The sequence below is a fragment of the Anopheles funestus genome, chromosome 3RL (genome assembly GCF_943734845.2).
Source record: "Anopheles funestus chromosome 3RL, idAnoFuneDA-416_04, whole genome shotgun sequence".
Classification (NCBI taxonomy): Eukaryota; Metazoa; Arthropoda; class Insecta; order Diptera; family Culicidae; genus Anopheles; species Anopheles funestus.
This window is the reverse complement of record NC_064599.1, coordinates 70063221-70079423: the sequence shown is the minus strand read 5'-3', so window position 1 is coordinate 70079423 and position 16203 is coordinate 70063221. Positions and strand designations below refer to the sequence as shown.

Below are 16203 nucleotides of genomic sequence, written 5' to 3'. Positions count from 1 at the left end.
CCTAGCAGCTCTCGGTTTGGTATAAACTAACCCACTATCTTTTGCTCCCGTTCCAAAATGGACCTAGTTTACAAATGTGTGCACCAAAGACAGGTTTATGTGGTTTACCTTATTCAATAGAACACTTATTGTGCTTCTTGGGTAGTGACGCACCATTACAATCGATAACCATCCTTGCTCGTTTGGAAATGGAAATCTTTGTACTGCTGCAAGATAGGTTGCAGGGTTTATAAGACGATATCTGCAACGTGTCTGTGTACCTTCATATCGGATCGTTCCAGCAACTCGACTCGCAACAATGTACGGCCGATGGGTTTGGTTTAACTTCGCCATTTTCCGCTCAACCAAACCAGCTGCGCGACACATTCACCTGCCCGGGACAGGTATGTGGCTGTGGTAATTGTTTGTGACAGCAGCACTACCAAGGCTCCGAGATCGGAACCGACGCGAGCAATATCTTTCGCGTGGGAAATTTTAAGCCGATAACCGGTCCTGACCGGGTGATACGCGTCGTAAAGGACCGCCGTCTTGGGTAGTCGCTACGTAAAGGTAGTCGCTACTTATTTAGATCGGTCGGTTACACCTGCCCGTCCCAGTAAGAGTGGGGTGTTCGTCTTTTGCATTGCACAATCGCTTCCTGGCCGTTTATCCGCTTATCCGTTCCGTACAAAATGGGCCCGCCGTCGGTTGGATGGTAGCGGATCGATGAAGCCGGGGCACATTCTTGCAAACAATGGACCGCAACATGAGACGCGCTCTCGGAAGTAAAGTTTTCTTCGTCGTTTTTTTCTTCTTCTTTGCAAAGTTGTCTCAGTTTTCATAGCATTTTTCTTCTTTCTTTATCCACGCGGGCCTATATACTTTCCGGGCCGACGAAGGGAAACTTTTGATGGAAAGTCTTACGGTCGGGGTATTATTGGGGAAGTTTGTTTTTTTCTTCCTGTGTGAACGTCTCGCGCCAGAGGAGGAACAAATTTTCAATTGCTTTTGGTAAATTATAGCAGTTGTTGTTTGTTTGTTTTGTTGGTTTGTCAATCATTTAATCGCTGATTTAGGTAGTTTTATAGCTCGTTTAAAATGTATTAAATTACCACGTGAATTTGGCTTTCTTAATTCGATGTACACAACATTTTGTATCGTGTTTTGTTTGTAAACTTTAGGAAGAAATCCTTTTTTTATCTTTTCTATAAAAAGGAAGACATCCATTTCTTTCTTTTTTTTTCTTTTTCTAAAAATAACAATTGTTTTAATTTGTAATATAAACCCAATAAGAAAAAGTAACTAAAAGCGATAATTCTCTAAATATTATAATATGATTGCAATGAAAAGCGCCTAACTGCTTGTCTGAGGGTAGTTCTCTAGTGTTAGAAACACTAGTGATAAGATTTAGTGTAGAGAAATAATTTCATTCTGATATTTTCCAGCAGGAGATTTGAACTCCTAACTTACGAAGCGTTACGCTCCCACGCTAACATCATGCTATGCCCGTTGCATAACTGCTGGGGGTTAAACGGTTATATTAAACTACTTCTGTCTGTTAGTTATCACAAAATTCTTAAATAAAGTAATAAAATTTAAGTGTATACAGTCTTCATTTACGTACTTTTAAAATAAGGATCGAATTCAACAACAAAATTTATACACCCTCTTTCTACCTTCGCTTCAATAGAATGCTCATTAAATAAATATAGGGTTTCCTTCTAATCCATCCCAGCCATTCCTTAAAGAACTTTTTTCCAGCCGGAATAAGTTATCTTTCTTCTGTTGTTCCCACAGCAAACTGACGAGGAAATAAACTTCTTGCGAAAGTTTTCGGTGGACACCATAACTCATGAAAGACGCCACAAACTGTCCGGCAAAGTGGTAAGTTCTGGTGCAAGTTCAGTTGGTGTCAATAAGTTGGTAAGGAGTAAGGAGTTTTTTTTCCATATATTTTCGGTTCCATGTTTATGCTGGTTTCCTCTTACCTAAAGCGCTATACTGTTTAGCAATAGCATAGAGTATGGTTTCAAATTTTAGGTTAGCGCTGTCCAACAATGCATCGCTTCACGTACTACTTGTACCAGCACTTCGTTAGATGCACACTACTAGTTTAGCATAGCATTCTCATCACACACATTCCATTTCGAGCGAAAATTTCAAGGACGCGTACGCGTAGTTCAAACCACAAGCACTTGCTAAACGGTGCGCAAGAGTGTTCTATTCCAAAACTTGAAATATGTTAATCATTCACTTCACGGTGTTTCGGGCACGAAATTGTTGTGCCAACAGTACGCGAAGGTCACTCCGAAGCGAACTAGTACGCGCATGCAAACCCCTTGAAGCGTACAATTATGAAACAAGTGTACCGAAAATGGACCCGAAAAAGCATAACAACAGCACGCGTTGTGAATGTTTTCGCTATTGAAATGCAAATATTTATGCGAAGTACTATAATGGCCGTACAGTAGAAGTGTCCTTAGCTCTGTTTAAAACAGCCAGGAACACAGGAACTGAAGAAAACAAACGATTTTGTTGAAGTGCCTATGGTGAAGGTCTTTGTGTACGTTTCGTGTTTTACCAGTTCCGGAAGCTTCTCATTTGTGTTTTTGCTTGTTCCGTCTGCCTGTGTACTTTGTGGTAAGTGGTAAATTAATTTTATCATTACACCAAAAATCATTCTTTTGGCCAATGGGAGGGTTTTTTTTGGGTGGTTTGTGGAAAATAAGATGATCAAACTGTCAACTAAAGTGACGCATTTCCCATAAGCCCATAAGTGACGTTTCTGTCAAGTTGACAGATATGTCAAACGGAGCTAGTGTTAGTATAAATAAGACCTTCCACTACAAGTAATAATTAAAGCAAACAACAAATATAATAAAAAAATTACCACTAAAGCTGCAAAAAAACAAACACGTAAGTTTATCTTCGCTACGTATCTCTTAGCCGGCGAAAAGCACCGGTTTTTTTTGCAAACTGTACCGAGATAAATGTTTCTTCCTGCGCACACTTCACACTAATGCAGTTTGTATCAAATTTGCGCGCTTGGTGGTTTCAAATTGTACCGCACAATATTCATTTCACCGTCACGGCGAGACTTGCTGAAGGCGTTTCGGACGGAAAAGCGTCCTTTTCGCATTTCCCCCACCGGGAATACGCGTTGCCCCGCCAATATGCAATGTGAGAGTGTGTGCTTTTCGGTAATTAAAACTACATTTCAACTCTCCGGGCACGTGTCCTGCGCCTTCCCGCTTGAGGTTTCACGCTTCAGCTTTCACCGTTCGGCATCTTCCGAAGGGAAACAGGTGGAAAATTTGAATAAAATATGACCCCGAAAGTGGATCTCACAAGTTGGAGTGTGTTGAGACGAGCTTAAAGGGGTGATGGGTGTGGGTGTGTGTGTATGGGTGGAGATTTTTTTCTTGTTCATCTGCTACTACTCGAGTCATGCTCGAGCTAGCTCGTTCGAATGTTCTACAGACAGATGGCAGATTCTTATTGCCGGGATAAATCTCGTTCTACGTACGTGCATATGCCATACGTACATACGGCCAGCTGCAAACTGCATGGATCCATCACCCACTTACCAACACATACCTCCGGCCTTAAGGATGTGCCGACACAAAAACACACTCCCATAGCACAGCGGAACTATGGAAATTCTACTCCACAGAGTACGATTGTAAGGGTGCGTCTTGTTTTCGTTTTTTTACTCTCTTTAAGTCACTTGTACACTTGTTCACCTACTGGATACTGCTTACAATTTCGGGAAGCACCGTAACGAATCGATTTCCGCATTAATCTGGGATGGTGGAGTGGGTGGCTAATACGCCCACCAACCTGAAACTTGCGATTGGATAGTTCGTGGGAAATGGCGGGAGAAATGTCGAATCGTACAGCATCACTGGGTTATGTTAACATCCTTCCCTTTTGAACCAGTACACCTTATCTAACCCCCTCCCCAGAACTAGTTGAGCAAGCTTCGAGCAATAGAGTGAGCGAGTGTGTAATATTCAACACGGACCTGTCAAATCCCATTGATTTACGCGCCTAGTCCACTGAGCATGGGTTTATTAGAAAAAAAAACTTCCCCGTGGTAAGTAGATAAATCAAACCGAAACTATGTTCAGCACTTTTCGTTTCGTTCGCTAACTTTTTTATCCGATAATCTACTACCTACTCCATTTCGATTCCTTTATTTTCCGGTTCAGTTTTACAAGTCTTTTTTTACTTTTGCTAAACGAAATTCGTTTCGGTAGCTTTGGAGAAATTGTAAATCGAAACTAGCATACGAAAAAAAGGTTGAGAATGATATCTAGAAACATTTTCCTCTTTCTATTGTAATTATTTCAATATCTTCTTCACCTTTATATCGATTATTAAGAAATGTTAAAGTGTTTATATATTTTTTTTAAAATAAATTTTTAAGTTTTTGTTAATAATTGCTACATGATGTTAAACTTGAAATGTCAAACTATATATTGAAGAGACAAAAAAAAATAAATTCAATACACTACCACTCATACGTCACACGACACAAACATCACCGAAGGAAACCATGGAAATGAGAGCCCGTTCAGCGGAAAGAGTGAAGCAGCGCGCATACACAACCACACACACTCTCACTCATACACAATTTGTCACTCATTTTCCTCTTGGTGTCATGCGGGCGAAAGACTTCCCGCGCCTTTCACAGCGCTGATGGTGTGTGGTAATGAATTATGAATGTTTATTACGCATGTAGACGCATATTACTATTACGCGCAGAGATAATTTAAGAAACGGGTAACAGTGAAGGCGAAATAGTATTTTGACTGTTCCAAGAGTGTAATGCAATCTGGAGAAAAATATAATGGCCAACATAATCCTGATGTTTCAGCAACATTTCCGGGGGGAAGAAAACCGTGCCATCGTGTCACAATTGAATTGGCAATTTCGATTTTTATTGGATTTCCACACTAAACTCATCCCCCCCCCCACCAGAAAGGGTGAGGAAAGGGTGGACAAAGCGTAACGGTTCTGCTCAATAATTTTAATGAGTTTTTGTTTCGTTTCCGCTCGGCGTAATCGGGAGCGACCCATGTGCCCGTACACCATTTGTCATTTTGTTTCCTGGCTTTTGGTCTCTTGTACCTTTCTACTGCTTGCAAACCCCCATTTTCCAAGGGCTAGAAGGGGGGGGGGGGGGGGGGGAAGGAAGGGGGGGGGGTTGACGTGCTTTTTTTTGCTTGCTTCTCCCCACCCACGAACGACGGCTCACATGATTTCGGACATCTCTCGGCGGCGCAGAGTACTCTCGGGAGACTTTGATTCAGATTTGCTCTCTTTGCCCTTTTCGTGTGCCAGCTGCCCCATTTCATGTGCTGGGCGGCAAAGCAAGGACGCACTCAGCACCACACACGCACACAGGTGCACAGGTTGAATCCTTTGCTGGGCAACTCTTGTGTGCCATTTTCGATTGCATATCTTGTGCTCTCGTTCTTTTTTTTGGAAATTTGTTTTTTACTTTTTGCTTTATCATATGATGTATTTCAATTTGAAGCAAACTTTTATAAATAAATTAACACTTTGATAACACTGATGGACACTTATGGAAAAGAATTGTTTTTTTTAAGTAAAATAATCGAGCCAGTTTTGCAAATAAAATAATCTACTTTTATTTGCTACTTCACTGTCTATTTCTTTTGTTTTCTCCTCTATCTAGCCTTTTCCTAACAAATGCAGGCTGCATCTTAGTGGTAGTGGTAAATTGGTAACACTAGACGCTACGCTTCGATACGTAAAGCCAGTCAAAAAAAAAGCAGGACAAACGAAACAAACACACTCCCAGCCACTATTTGTACTTGGAACTCACCTGAGGGTGGAAAAGTTTGTACGTTTCCACATCCCGATTAGAAACGATTAACTTTCGTCTCTTTAACTGCACTTCCCAGCATCAAGAAGGATACATTTCTGCTTTCTTCTGCTCACGGTACGAGGTGAAAAAAAACCTTCCTTTTCTTTAAAGAGTTTGAATTTTTCCCGTTTGTTTGTGGCCCGTTTCTGCCGCCCGAAACGAAGCTGCTGCTGCTATCCTGTCGGAGTTCTGGATCACACCAACACCCACATGACTAACACATATCGTTCTTACACAAATACCACTTCCACACACACACATATTGTTGTAAAGGTTTGGAATTTGCTCTTGTTTTATTGGCAAATTAGGGTAAAAAATAATTTGCAAAGAAACTAACTTTCTTCCAAGTAGACAGGATATTAATGGAAGTTACCGCGTAAGATCCTGTGTCTTACGGTGTCATCCATTTCTAGAAAGCAAAAAGCAACACTCACACACACAAAAATCATGTCGTCACACACACACACATGGTTGGTTTGGAAAGAAGCCACAGGACAGCCGTCAGAATTGTGGAGGAAAAATCGATAAAAGTACTACACAAAAGTGTCAAACGAAGAGGGTACTAAAACAATTCTATACCCAATTTGGTAGGTTCAATAGATAACACCTTTAGATAGTTAGAGCCGCTAAACACACTAGTTAAGGATGAAGGGGAAAATATACTTTTCGAATAATTACTATTTTCTTTTCACGCAAAAAGTTGCACGACAACATTACCAAAAAGGTCAGGTTTCTTGCATGGAGAGGGAAAGATTGTCACTTTTGGAGTTGATATTAGAAACTTGCACAATCAGAGTTGTTACATTACTGTTGTAAAAAAAACATTTTCCATTAAAACACAGCACTTCTGAATGCTTCTTTTCTAATAGCTTGAGTGCACAACAATGGAATTTATCAGCGATTTCGCACACAACTCACAGAACACAAATGTTCCACCGAATGGGAGGAAATGGTTGAAGAGTTTTTTTTGGTTTCTTTTCTAACATCCACCACCCTAATCACTTGTTGGGGAGACGTACCATTCGACACTGCATTTACGAAGCGCCGTACAGTGTTAAAGCAGCAGCAAGCAGCAGAAAGTAACGTGTGGCCTGCTCCAGTGTAGCACACAGCAGGCCGTGCGTCGATGTGAAACGTTATGAAACGACTTCACCGAGTGTGTGACCGATACTGAGACAACCGGAAAAAAAATCCCGAATCCGCTCCGTTGAAGGCAAACGGTGAGTACCGTATCACTGAGTGACTCATTAAGGAGCAAACGTGCGCATGTCCTTACGCATCGCATACGAACACTGTTACACACGCTTGTATGCGTGTGTGAGAGATACAAAAACGGGATAGAAAAGTGCGGGTTTCCGTTTTTTGGGTTCACACTGCATAACCCTTACCGGGCGTCTCCATGCCGTGTGCACGGTGGTCGGTCGGTCACTCAGACCGTCGGGGGTTTTCGGCGGAGTTGTCGCCGTCTTCGTGGGTGTGTGAGTTGTGTGAATGAAAATGCAAAATTCATCAGCGTAGGCCGCGTAGCGGCATTGCTATTTGGGAGGGTTGGGGGCAACCCTGTGTGTGAATGATGACCGACGTTCATGATGATGATGATGATGATGATGAGTGGATTCGAGTAGGGATTTTCTCGTAAAATCTCTCGACATAAAACCGATGGTGGTGTGTGGTGCGGTGTGGCGGTTCGAGGTGAGATGAGACTAAGAGAAATGGCGGAAAAAGAAAATCTCACTAAACAATCAGGCCAATCTAGAAAAAATGAAACGGGGAGGAGAAAAAAAAACATGCAAACGTTGTTGTTTGTGGGCAAATGATAATAATTTCTTTTCGCAAACATAGTTCTTTAATTGTTTCTGTATTGCACTCTTTTTGTTGATTTGAATGGTCATTATATTTAAGAACCAAAAAAAAACTGTATGACCTACTTACGATACAAATTGTATTTTTAGGATTAGTATGTAAATATGCTGTTATTTACAATTTCCTGCCAAATACATCAGTTTTACTTTGTTTCTACTTTCTCCTAACCGATTAATAGGATTTTTTTTCAAGAATTTCATTTTCTTGGTTTTATTGTTTTTTCCACTTTTTTCCAGTACTCTAATTAATTTTAAAATTAATTAAAAACCGTAGAAAAATCAGTAAAACAGCAGAACATCTTGCTGAAAAAAGATGTAAAAGCGTGTAATTATTTTTTCCTTCCCCATCTAACACTGTCCCTTACTATATTACGCTACGCTACAAACCTTCGTTTTGCCTCGAGGTGCATTTCTTCGTGCTGCATTCACTGCAGCAGTCCGCCCAGACGCGGTGTGCGCTTTAATCGTGTTGGTAAATGGCCCGAACACCCATTCCCAACAAGGTGGGTAGGGCTAGTAGGTCGAAATCGTCGGTAAAGACAGGTGGACAAGGCATCAGGAAAAGCTTTCGCGTGGAGGCAATTTTTAGTACTCCGGCTCGCGTAGCGTTGCGTGAAAATCGATTTTACGGCGATACAAATTCCGGCCTACGACGACGTCCGATCGCTTGTCGCCGTTGCTTTTCCCCCTTGCGCGTGTCGCACTTTCCTCATTATAAACGAACAAACGCGCACATGTAGGCACGTGTAGGTACGTGAACGCATCGCACGAAGGTTACGCATACTTTCGTTGGTCCTGTTCCCGACATGAGCGAGAAGGAACTCACGCGCCTCATCTCGTCGCTGGCGCTGGAGCTGAATGTGAGGTAGATTTTATTTTTTGTTTTGTGTAACACATTTTCCACGTACATTCGTTGAGTGTGCGCGTCTTCGAGTGAGTGCGTACGCACACCAACGCGCACACAATATTTAATTGCTCTCGGAGGCGCTACATTGATGATTGCTCGTCCTTTGACGTACTACAAACAAGTGTGAAAAATAGGCACACGCACACCAACCAGCTTCTGCTCATGGCACTCATTTCGTCTGCACTCATGGCGTTTGTTTTAGTCTCCCAAATCAAACTATATATTCTCCCATTTTTCCCTTCTTCTATTGCTCCCAACACTAGCTGCAGTAGTATGTGTAAACATTTTGCAATCTTCTCTCACTGCTGCGACCGAAGAAAAGATGATAAATCAGAGGCGGCCATATTTTACACTCATTTTCACGTGGGTGTCTCTGGTTCACTCTTTTTTCTTGGTGCGTAGCCATGGAAAACGGGCTAGCGTCACCTGTTGGAGAATAGTGGAAAAGTCACGTTTGTGGTTTGAAATAGAGATGAGCAACTCTTTTAAGTGAATCAACTCATAGTGATTGAGTCGTTATTATGAGTCAGCTCGTTTAACGCCTCATTTCGGAGTCATAAAAAACCCCGGCATAAGCGTATAAGTTAAGGTTCGGTCATTTTACTCACTCGTAAGTGTAAGCATGAAGCCGTGGTGAGTCGAGTTGCAAAAAGAGTAAATACATCAGTTGAAACGAAAATATGCGAGGGAGTTGAACCAAATTTTTTTGTTATTTGTTATTCTTTTTTTTATTAAAAGCAATATTTAAGTGAAAAAAACCTATTTCAAGCAATTCGCATTAAAATAAATCAATTTAATTTTTTTTGCAAAATTTCCCAAAAAAAACGTAAGGGGTAAGCCTTATGAAATTTTCGAGTAGAAAATTTTTTTGAAATTTTTTTCTCATTTTTTATTCTTTTTTTAATTTAAAGCATTATTTGAGTGAAAAGAAACACATTGCAACAAATTCGCAATAAAATATATCACATTTAAAAATTTTGCTGAATTGCAGAAAAATGAGGAAAATTTTACATTTTCTCAAACAGGGTAAGGAACTTGCTTTCTCGAATAACTTCTGGCACAGACATCTGAGGGCATGGCCGTCCAAGAAGAAAATGTAGCCATTGGTGCCATCTATCGACCACAGGTTGAAGATTGGCGATCCGTTGGATACCGACCGAGTTATAGCCAAAACTTGGTGCAAAAATGAGCCTTATGAAATTTTCTAATTTTTATACTTTTGTATTTTTTTTATAATTCTTTATTTTGTTTTTTATTTAAAGCAATGTTTGAGTGAAAACAAACTTTTTTGAACCAATTGGCATTAAAATAAATCAATTTTATTTTTTTTACAAAATTTCTCAAAAAAATTGTAAGCCCAAAAAAATGGCCGACATGATCTTAGAGATCGTTATCCCAAGAAGAGAGTGCGTGTGTGTGAGAGAGAGCGAGAGAGAAATTCAAAAGTGATAATAATATCGTAATTTCTAAATGATAGTAGTGCTGAAACTCGTACCTGACTGTAGTGCATCTTACACCTGTTTCCAGCTACGTTCAAATATCGTGCCATCTGCCTCAAACCGCATGCCGTTTGCTTCAAATCCCGTGCCATTACCTTCAAAAGCGTGCCACTACGGTCAAATCGTGTGCCACTACGTTCGAATTTGACAGCTGCTTGGATGCATGTTTGTTGTTTGTTAACAATTTGCCTATTTTTTACCCGTTTGATGAAAAATAGAGTCAAAATGCAATTAATCCATAGTTTATTCGTTTAGCTATCGAAAACCGATTAAAAACAATGCAATGTTTGCGAATCATTTAGTAAAAGTGTTTGTTTTGTTTTGGTACGGCAATGCCTTCAGCTCGAGCTGTCAATTTTGAACGTAGTGGCACACGATTTGACCGTAGTGGCACGCTTTTGAAGGTGATGGCACGGGATTTGAAGCAGACGGCATGCGGTTTGAGGCAGATGGCACGATATTTGAACGTAGCTGGAAACAGGTGTAATATGAAAAGAAAGACATTCATGCGTCACTTGATTACCTGATTCATTCTATAAATAGCCACCCGTCACAAACTGCCTTATCAGCGTCGATAGTTCATCGGTTCCGGCGAGGCCCTACGATGATAAGGGAATGAATGCACTTGATGCACTATAAATGCATTTCATAAATTGCATTTTTGTTTTGTTAATAACCAGAAATTATTTTTTTTATATTAAACGTAACATAATTATAACATTCATAATTATAAAACAATCAAATAAGAGAAAACCCCTGCTGCTGCGTGTTTGGGGGGGAATAATTTGCATACAGCGTCCCAATCGGCAATGGTTTGCAGTGGTCTCGAAACTACGCACCCGGGAAACTTTTATGCTGCCTGCTATAGTTTGCCGCTTCGGTTTGGTGTTTTGGGATTTGAAGCTTCTTTTTTCTCACCCACGTAAACTATCGCGCGGGTACAATTTCGCGATGCATATTCGAACCTTGGAGGCGCAACGCAAACGCAGCGACTTGGCAGCGATGGGCACTTTTGCAAACGCTGTAGTTGGCGAGACCATTTCAAACACGATAAGACTGCAGTTTAAAATGCCATCTAGTGCAAATGCAGCAGCGGTACGGGGTTTTTTTTTGCACTGCATCAGATTGAAGCAGTGACGAGAGAAGGTGTGGAAAGTGTGCAAAAGGGGGGAGGAAACTGAAGGGTGCGCACTAAGATTACGTTGAAGTGCTTTCCCCATACTACTTTGTCTGCCCTTGCAAGAGTGAACGGTGCGCGTTGCATATGCATAGTGTATGACTAAAATGGGGCAAAAAATCAGCAAAATATTAATCAGTAAAAACAAGCTCTTTGCGCAAATCGAATCGAGCATCCGATCGAGGTTGATGATCGTCATCCATGTTTTCCAATATCCAACTCAAATAATCATCTGTGCTGAGGTATACAGCAGGGTAGTATAAACTACAACCTCTTGGTAGGAACAAATCAAAACCTCGTAGAAAGTGTCTTTCACGCCAATCCAGCTCTTGAACCGTATGCATCGAACTTCCGGTAGCGATACTGATGCAGTCATCATCATCTCTTAGTTTGGTGATCACACAAATGTTCGATTCCCCAACGGCAAAGCTTACTGCCAAACCCTTCCAGCGTTTGTGACATTCAGCCGGATTGATGTATCGGTTTCCTACTGCCGTAATTCTACTGTTGGAAGTGCTGGACACTGAAGAACCCACCGCCAGACTGGATCTGTTGTAGCTGCGGATTTCGTCCAAAATAGGAAGGCAGATAGGCCTTACATTTGGTTGTGATGTATCGACGGCTCTGGCTAGCTTTATCAAAGCGATATCGTTTCTATAGCTCGCACGATCGTACGCTGGATGGAAGGTGATGTTCTGTACTAAAATTCGTTGTGTCGGAAACTCACAATCGGTAGTCATATTAGCTTCAGCACAATGGACAATTTCACTGAAGTTCCTTTCACCACTAACACCGAATAGTATCACATGTCTGGAACGAAAGAGAAGATTGGAGTTTTAGTTTACATGGAAAAGATTTTTAGTACACATCCACACGAACGTGCTTACTCTTGCTTAGGATCCACAAAACAGTATGCTGGTCCAACGGCGTACCATTCGCTGATGAGCGTTACGGAGCATCGGCTTAGATTGAAAAATGGTGCATTTGAAAAGACATTCCCTATCCACGGATTAGGATACGTATAGGCTGTTACGCTCAGTAGATTGTTTATACCGCAGGTGTTAAAATTAAACAAATTTCGCTTGGACGTTGCGGTTTGTAACGGTGCTAAACTAACGCTCCCAAGGTCGACGTTATCCGTCACACTAGGGAACGATGTGTTGTGTTCGTGAAACTGCATATTTTTCAAAACCCAATCAAGATCTGCCGTCTCAATTGTCCCAAACAGGTACGGACCGTACATAACTTCAGACAAAAAAGTTTCTTCATTCGTATCCATTCCGTAAAGAAAGTAGCGCGTACGTCCACCGAACCGTACCGATGTACCGTACGGGCTACCCAAGGCAGACGGTAAAGGTATTTGTCTTAACTTTTCCGCCTCAATCGCGCACGGAAAGTCACCGTCAAAGGTGACGTAGTAATTTTGCAGCAGCAACCGTTGCTGGCAGTTCAGATAGTCGATCATCGTGAGCTTTTTGCTAACGATGTTAAACGATCGGTTCGCCCCTACTACGACTTCGGTCGGTTTCCGTCGGTGCAGCTGCTCCATGAACGGTAAACAGATCGGTCTGATGTACGGAATGGTTAGATTCGCTGGAGTTAGCAGTTCTAGCAACGCAACCATTTGCCTGGGATAATCTCTCGGTGGAAGAATAACGTTCCGGATTTCCACAAATTGATGCGTTAATTCGCATTTGCTTGTTAAGCAGTTGGTAGGATCATCTGGATTATATTTCCCCAGTATGAGCAATCGCCTGGAATGGGAAATACATTCAATCAGTAGCGGACATAACTACCATACAAAAAACAAACAATTAACTCACCAAGATATATTGTCCTGTACGCTACGTCTCGGAACCAGTGCGTACCATTCGCTTATCAGCACCGCCAAGCTTCTCGTCGTAGATGCTTCATCCGTCACATTTTCCGCACCTTGGAAAAAACCAACCCATGGTAAGATGGTAACTTTACCCAAGTTTTCGTAGCGTGTTGCCATTAAGCCACAGGTATTCATGTTGAACAGGCGCAAATTTTCCTTCCCGGGCTGTTGCTGTAACTGAACCCATTCCGTCTCCAGCGTTTGAGCCGTCGATGCGTTAACAGCTGAACGTATAATAGGAGCGGCATTTTCGCGCATATTGTACTGCATGTTGTACAGCAACCAGTCCAGATATTCATCCAAGTTGTTGTACACGGGCGGCGTTTCTGTCGCACAAGCCAAACCAAACATTTCAAAGCCACGCAGAAAGTAGCGCTCGGCACTACCAAACGTTCGTAACTCTTGCAGTGGTGCACCACTTCGCAGTGAGTTACACTTTGGTCCATCCTTGGGTACTATTTCGGCACAGAATCGCTTATTGTTCCAGCTTATTGTAAACCCCAAATCAGCATACTGTGCCTTACAGTGGTCCGTGTTTGCGAGACGTACCGGATGGCCGCCGTACGAGTTGGAATGCGTTGAGAAGGATGCGACCGACAAATTGATCAACTTATTCGTACGGAGCTCTGGTGTAGCAGGTATGCAGATGGGTCTTACATTCGGCACGGTCGTATTGGCTGCGTTTAGTAACTCAATCAGTACGATATTATCAGCAAAGCTATTGCTGTTATATTTTGGATGTGTGATTATTCGTTCGATTTGTAAAACTTGCGTGCTGGAAGATGACGATTCGGATGTACCTCCAAGTAGAATCCAGCGTCTTTTACACAAAAAAGAAAGAAAAGTTAAAAAAACTGAATAAACAGCAATTAAAAGAAATCGTTCCCTACTTACTCAACACCATCATTATCGAAACAATGTGCAGGACCAATGGCGTACCAATCACTTATTAGCGTTACCACGCACCTTGTGTTCTGCACACTGTTCGACTCGCGTGACATGATGACAAACCCAACCCACGGTAATGTCCAACTACTTCCATCGTTCAGCTGCGTGGAGGATGCCGTGACACCGCATGTGCCAAAATTAAACAGCCGCAACTTTTCATCATAATCTATATCCAGCACGTCGTTCTCAAACGATAGTACACGATTGTCCACGTACCGTACAATCCATTCGAAATGTTTTGCCACATCGGTGTAAGCGGTGTACTTCAGCGGATCGCATAGGCCGGTATTACCACGCAGCGGTGTAAACGACACCAAGCCACGTACGAACCATTTGCCACCGACTTCGAAAAACATACCACCACCACTATCGCCGTTGCAGGCACTCACACCGGTTTGTCCTTTGCCGCAGTACATATCCGACGTCAGGTGAGTTCCGAACACAGCACGATCGCTTGCGATACATGTTAACGGATCCACCACACCGATCAGTGCTTGCTTCAGCTGGTTCGATACAACATCGCGTTCGTTTAAACCGAATCCAACGACGGTTCCGTTTCTGCCTACGATTAGCTCCTGATTGCTGTCCATCGTCCACAGACATACGGGCTGTACGTATTTCGTCATCGTGATGTTAGTGGACAGCTTTAGTAGAGCAATGTCGTTGACAATGCTCGATAAACCGTACCTAGGATGTACTATCATTTCGGACAAATTGTGTGTCTGTTTGTACTCGCTCTCTTCCTTCAGATCTATTTGTCCGACATTCACCGTGATCTGGTTGAGCGGGATTTTCCCATTGGTGGTGTAGACACAGTGAGCAGCTACAAGTGAGAAAATCACATCGATTCTCATTAGAATAAATGTTTAAAACTATTGGTAGTGAAGCAATTGCACAGCAATATAGAACCTTACAACAGTGTACCAGTTATAATGTTTTGTTTTAGATCACTTACGGCGGTTACCATGGTTACCAGTCTGATCACTTCATTTATATAATTGCAGCTGTTTTGCTTATTTACACGAATCGGAGAATATTAATTTCACTTTTACATACCTGTGAGTACAGTATTCTCATCGACGATCACACCTCCACAGGCATATTCATTGTGGCCTTGCTTTTTATGGAATATAGCCACATGCCATGGCCAATGGCCTGCCTTAGCATCGATGCCATTATGGATGAGGTACACCGATTTCACTCTACGTCTACCACAAGTCAAACGTCTTTCTTGACCATACGTTTGTGACACTGCACTAAGCAAACCGAAAAGTAGCAAGAGTCTTACAAGTGTAGGGAACATGATGGCTACTACAACCCTACAGTGTGAAATTTAATTTCAAGATCAAACCTAAACGATCGATCACGAACAAACGTCTGTTCCGTGCCGTTTCGCGCTAGTGAGTGATCCCCACTTGCCGCGATCGTTACAGATGAAACGAGATAATCAACGCACTGTAAAGAACGTCGTTTTTGCCGTTAGCCATGCGGACTGTGTGTCTGTGTGTGTGTGCTTTACGTTGTAAGAACCTTCAGCGGGTTTGAAACGGGTTTTTGCATGTGGAAAATTGAGTGATGTGGTAAAACCGGAAACAGGTTTTTATTGAACCAGGGATATTTTGCGATTAGACAATGAAATTAGACTTGCTTAAGTGTTTGCAGCAGATTAGTTTGATATTATTGTTTGTTAGAATTTTAAGTGGTAATTGCTAAGATATTTCACATAATTAAAAATAATCTACTTTGCGTTAGGAGCTGTTTCAATCTCGTCTAAATGAGTCATCAATTGGGACATCAATTACGTCCTGATACTCTCTCTCTCTCTCTCTCTCTCTCTCTTTTTTTTTCTTCTGAGTTTTACGACCTTAAGAGGTCATGTCGGCCATTTCTAGCTTACTAGACTCATAATCAGGCTTTGCTACGGGGAGATGGTCCCGGATGGGAATTGATACTCAGTCCTGTCGTGGGGAACCGGCGCTTATTATCACACATACCACCGGGACGCCCAGGCGAGTAGTAATAGTTGATGATCTTCAACCATTATTATTAACTTTCT

At 41.9% G+C, this 16203-nt stretch overlaps 2 protein-coding genes across 5 annotated transcripts in view; both read right to left on the bottom strand.

The window, feature by feature from the left end:
- Positions 1–7067, bottom strand: part of LOC125769816 (uncharacterized) — a 57432-nt gene extending 50365 nt beyond the window's left edge. Inside the window, exon 1 of one of the 4 annotated variants that reach the window (XM_049438697.1) lies at positions 6895–7067. The gene's annotated coding sequence lies outside the window, so the exon portion shown is untranslated. The other 3 variants (XM_049438694.1, XM_049438695.1, XM_049438696.1) reach the window with 3 other exon arrangements.
- Positions 7068–9941: 2874 nt separating this feature from the next.
- On the bottom strand, positions 9942–15563 carry LOC125769791 (uncharacterized). The gene is made up of 5 exons (XM_049438651.1): positions 15204–15563; positions 14094–14970; positions 13144–14019; positions 12208–13074; positions 9942–12130 (listed from the first exon to the last, which is right to left on the bottom strand). The coding sequence occupies exons 1-5, from the start codon at positions 15448–15450 to the stop codon at positions 11452–11454; spliced, it is 3546 nt and encodes a 1181-aa protein (XP_049294608.1). The 5' UTR covers positions 15451–15563; the 3' UTR covers positions 9942–11451.
- Positions 15564–16203: the final 640 nt, after the last annotated feature.